Source organism: Sinocyclocheilus rhinocerous, unplaced genomic scaffold, assembly GCF_001515625.1.
Source record: "Sinocyclocheilus rhinocerous isolate Xijiao unplaced genomic scaffold, SAMN03320098_v1.1 scaffold3119, whole genome shotgun sequence".
In the NCBI taxonomy this organism is placed as follows: domain Eukaryota; kingdom Metazoa; phylum Chordata; class Actinopteri; order Cypriniformes; family Cyprinidae; genus Sinocyclocheilus; species Sinocyclocheilus rhinocerous.
The window spans coordinates 306,741-311,581 of NW_015632029.1; the positions used below are offsets into that span (position 1 = coordinate 306,741).

The following is a 4,841-nucleotide window of genomic DNA, read 5'->3' on the forward strand; positions in this document are numbered from 1 at the left end:
GAGAGAGAGAGAGAGAGAGAGAGAGTGTGTATGTGTGTGTGTGTGTGTTGTGGTGATGTCACGGTGGGTATTTTTACACCCGCTCTATAAATAACGGTTCACTCCTCGTGTCGTCACGGCGGAGGGTCTTTTCTTCTCCTTCGGGTCTCAGGTTGAGTCACAGAATATATAACCCAGGACAGACTCCCGGATCCTCAGACAGTCAGAGGTGAGGCGAGCAGCTCAACTAGCGCTGACTAACACTAACTAAACTAAACTAGCTACTGACCTGTCATCAGCTCGCGCTGTTTTGCATGTTATTGGAGTTTTAAAGCATAATTGATTTAATAAAGTCGCTTTCAGCAGTTTAACAGACTTTCTGTGTTGGTTCAGATCTCTGAGAGGATGAGCGTCGGCTGCGACACGAGCGTCAGGCGGATTCTCCGCGCGTCTCAACGCTTCAGGTCAGTCAAAGCGGTCACGACTGTGTTGCTCTGCATGTTAGGCTGATGTTACACCGGGCAACTTTCTCATTGAGGATGGGCAACACATTTCCATCTGGATGCTTTAGATCGGTCTGTCTCACCTGGTTGCTCGTTGACGGCAACATTGCCCAAAAAGTTGCCCCGTATATCATCAGCCTTAGTTTAGTGTGTGCTGCACCTGTACTGAGAGACAGTGAGCTTTAGGTGTGTGTGTGTGTGTGTGTGTGTGTGAGAGACGCAGAGCTCCATCCAGGACTCCTCTTTATAAGGAGTTTCTCATTCATGGAGACCCTATAAAAGCGCATCTCTCACAGGCTCAGTGTCATTCATCCTGACTAACACAATGTCTGCTGCAGGTCCACTAAAGGGGCGTCCAAAGCCCGGCGAGACCACATCAATGGAGAGATCCGGAACATGCGGGCGCTGCTGCCCATCTCAGCTGAAGACCAGGAGCGTCTGTCCTACCTGCACTCCATGTCCCTCATCTGCACCTACGTCAGGAAGAGCGTGCTCCTCAAAGGTAAAGACGATCGCACTCGTGCAGATCTGTGTTCAGCAGGGTCTGAATTGGTCTGAATCAGTGCACTGTGGTCTTGATGGGTGCAGGAGTTCAGCAGGACGCGGCTGGAGCTTCTCCTCTGTGGGAGAGTTTTCTGCAAGCGCTGCCTGGATTTATTGTGGCTTTGACCAGAGACGGAAAACTGGTCTATGTGTCTGAAAACGTGTCCGAATATCTCGGCCTGTCGATGGTGAGTGAAACGGCTTCTGTTCTGTTTCATGTGCACACACATTTATCCTTTTATATTAGTGATCATTATAATCATTTTGACCCACACTTGATTTTCAAACTGCTTGGATTATTATATTGGGTCATAAATGTGCATGCAGAGTTTCGACACATAGATGTGTTTTTGAAAAGGCTGAACAAATTTTGACCTCCATTGGTTTTCAATTGCCAAAAATCAGTCAGGTTACTGCAGCCTGCCAAACCCTAAAATGTGAAAATACATATGAAATACAAAATATGAAATGCATGAGAACTTGTGTTTAAGTTTAAGACTCAAAGCTTACTTGAAATTGAAAACTTGTCTGATTGTCTGAATCTCTTTATGTAGTTGAGTTTTACAGTCAAAAAATAGCACAACAAAAATAGCTTTGTTGAAACGAATGAATACATTTCTCATGTTTTATATTTTGAAGTCTCTGACCAGCTACAATAGAGGTTTTCTGTTTTTACTGGAGTCATTTTTCATAGTGTCGATTATTGCATGGAAACCACTGTGTACCCAGTATTTAAACACCACCTGAGCGGTTTGTATTGTTTTGTAGGTCGATGTCCTTCAGGGAGACACTTTCTATGATATGATGGACAGTCGTGATGCAGAAGCGGTGAAAGTTGTTTTGAGAGAGCAGGACGTCTCCGCAGGTGAGTGTGGTGCTCTGTCTCTCCGTGTCGTGTCATGTGATGTCCAGATCAGCTCTAATGTCGTGTGTCTCTCAGAGCGCAGCTTCGTGTGCCGCATGCACAGCTCCAAAGCGCTCCGGCTCCAGTACAGCAGCTGCTGCTCCATGCTGGTGAGGGGGCGATTCCGGGACGACCCGCCGGACGCCGCTCTGTTTGTGGCCCTCTGTACGCCCACAGTCAACAGACTGAAGGACAGCGAGCTCCTGAGGGCCTCCACCTGCTTCCAGACGCTGCACAGACCGGACATGAGGCTCACTCACGCCCCCTACAGGTACAAACATACTGCTCCCATCTCACATTACAAAGCTGATGTACCAATAACATGCATTTCTTCTAGAGAGGATTGATTTGACTGGAGGACAGAATGTGGGAGCTTTTAATTGGTATTATGTAATGAATGATTGTTGACTGAGCTGAAATATGTTTCCACAGTGTCTTGTTCCACCTGGGTTTCTCAGCAGAGGAGCTGATTGGTCGATCGTGGTACGAGCTCCTGCATCCGGATGACCTCACGCTCGCCGCCCGCTGCCATCACACACTCAGTGAGTCAACGCAAATATACACATCTGTGGAAACGTTTGGGCTCGGTGAAAAATTAATACTTTTATTCATCAAGGACGCATTAAACTGATGAAAAGTGTCAGTAAAGACATTTATAATGTTACAGTAGATTTCTATTTCAAATAAATGCTGTTCTTTTGAACTTTCTATTCATCTGTGAATCCTGAAAAATAAAATGTATCACAGTTTCCACAAAAATATTAATGTTTTCAACATTGATAATAATCAGTTTCTCGAGCAGCAAATCAGCATATTAGAATGATTTCTGAAGATCATGTGACACTGAAGACTGGAGTAATGATGCTGAAAATACAGCTGCGCATCACAGAAATACATTACATTTGCTGTTTTAAATTGTAATAATATTTCACATTTCTTTACTGTATTTTTGATAAAATAAATGAGCAGAAACATTAATAAAATCTTACTGACCCCAAACTTTTGACCGGTCGTGCAGATACCTGTAAAAACTCTTGATTGAACTGATGTACTGACACACACTTGTTGTTTGACAGCTGGAGATGACGGCGCTGCAGACGGAGAGATGCTGGTCCGACTGCTGTGTAAGGATCTGTCGTGGATCTGGCTCTTCGTATGTGCGACTATAGACAGAGCCGGAGAAGTGATCACCTGCACCAATCACGTCATCAGGTGAACATCTTTTCATTCGTCTCTCTTCAGCAGTGACTGAGTTCTCACTTTTGCTCAAACAGCATGTGAAATTTTTCTCGTCCGCAGTGAAGCGGAGGCGGTGTATCTCAAAGACAAACTCTCTCAGCGTCCCGTCCTCTCAGCTCAGAGACCGAGAGAGCGCGAGCTGCTCAGGAGAAGCTCCGAGACCAGCGACTGCTCCGGCGGCACAGACGGGGAGCTCAGGAGCGCCTCGCTCGCGGTCAGAGAGCAGCCGGCCTTCTCCACACCGCCCTACAGCCCCACTTCCTCCCACTCCTCTGACTTCCTGTCTGACGGCTACGGTGCACTCGAGCAGCTGGCGGATGGGTTCTGTCCGTCTCAGGCGCTCTCTGACCCGTCCTGCACCGTTCCTCCCGTCTGTCTGCTCGACGCTCACCTCGTCCCCGTCTTCCGGCCCGCGCTGGACGTCTGTGAGGCTGCGGCAGACTGTGTTCTGCATCCGGAGGTCTTCGGCGTGTTTCCTCTTCCTCATGAGGGCGATCTGCTCACGCCCGAGGCCTCGCCCACCGCTGACGGACACTTCCTCTACAGCGAGACGGAGCGGGCCGAGATCGGGACTCTGGCCCGTCAGATCCGCTCTCTGGCCAGCAGCTTCGACGCCTACAGCACGCCACGCCACCTGCAGCCTGACGGCGCCCTCTGCTGGCCTCCTGAGTCGCTGCTGGACCAGACCGTCATAGACAGCATCCTGAGAGACCTGGTCTCGGCCAAAGAGCCGGACTGCGTCTGGAGCCGGAGTGCAGTCGGAGTGTTCTCAGCGGAGCACAGCATCAGCGTGCAGCAGTGTGTGTACGGCGGCGATCAGACGGCGCTTTGATGAGCACGAACGCTGACGGATCAATACATGAAAGACTGAAGTCCGTCACTTACACTAGTAACCCAGTATGGCATATTGCCATGGCAACCAGTGGCTGGAGATGTGATGAGGTTTGGTGGGAACCGGTTTCTCATCTTTTTTCGAGAATTATTTATACACCTGCAGTGTTTTATGAATGTGAAGAATCAGTCAGAGTGTCTCTTTCTGAACATTTACCAACAGTCGTTCTGTTCCTTGTGTTGCTAGTGGCTCGGTAGCATGTAAATGTAGTTTTTGTAAACGACTCGATAATAAGCTACTATGCACTTACTCATATGACAAAAACAGCGAGATCCTGAAGCAAGAGCGATGAACTGAAGCTACCTCATGAAGCGAATGCGATCACTCCAAACACTCGTTCTGTTGTGTCGCTGTGTATTTATTTTCTGTGGTTTATGTTAGATTTGTAGATCATTCGAGTATGAATGTAATGTTATGTGAAAGTTTCTCTTGCGGCGTCAGCGTCACTGAATCTCTGCCTTATGTTTGCGGTCTCTGTGGTTCTCACGTCAGGGTTATCTATAATGTTTAGAGCAAACATGTACAAAACAAACAGTTTATTTATATATTCTTGCTCTTTGTTTCTATTTTTGTATGTAAAGTCAATAAAGTTGCTAAGATAACTAAAACTGGGGTCTGTTTAGTCATAAGTGACACCCACCCTCATTGAAAGTTTCTCTTGCGGCGTCAGCGTCACTGAATCTCTGCCTTATGTTTGCGGTCTCTGGTTCTCACGTCAGGGTTATCTATAATGTTTAGAGCAAACATGTACAAAACAAACAGTTTATTTATATATTCTTGC

The 4,841-nt window shown here is 47.3% G+C and overlaps 1 protein-coding gene across 1 annotated transcript; it reads left to right on the forward strand.

The window, feature by feature from the left end:
• Positions 1-359: 359 nt before the first annotated feature.
• Positions 360-4,563, forward strand: LOC107742080 (neuronal PAS domain-containing protein 4-like). The gene is made up of 8 exons (XM_016554946.1): positions 360-443; positions 821-984; positions 1,071-1,213; positions 1,794-1,890; positions 1,966-2,200; positions 2,362-2,471; positions 3,006-3,141; positions 3,229-4,563. Exons 1-8 carry the CDS (start codon positions 385-387, stop codon positions 3,998-4,000), a joined length of 1,716 nt encoding a protein of 571 aa, XP_016410432.1. The 5' UTR covers positions 360-384; the 3' UTR covers positions 4,001-4,563.
• The last annotated feature ends 278 nt before the right edge of the window (positions 4,564-4,841 follow it).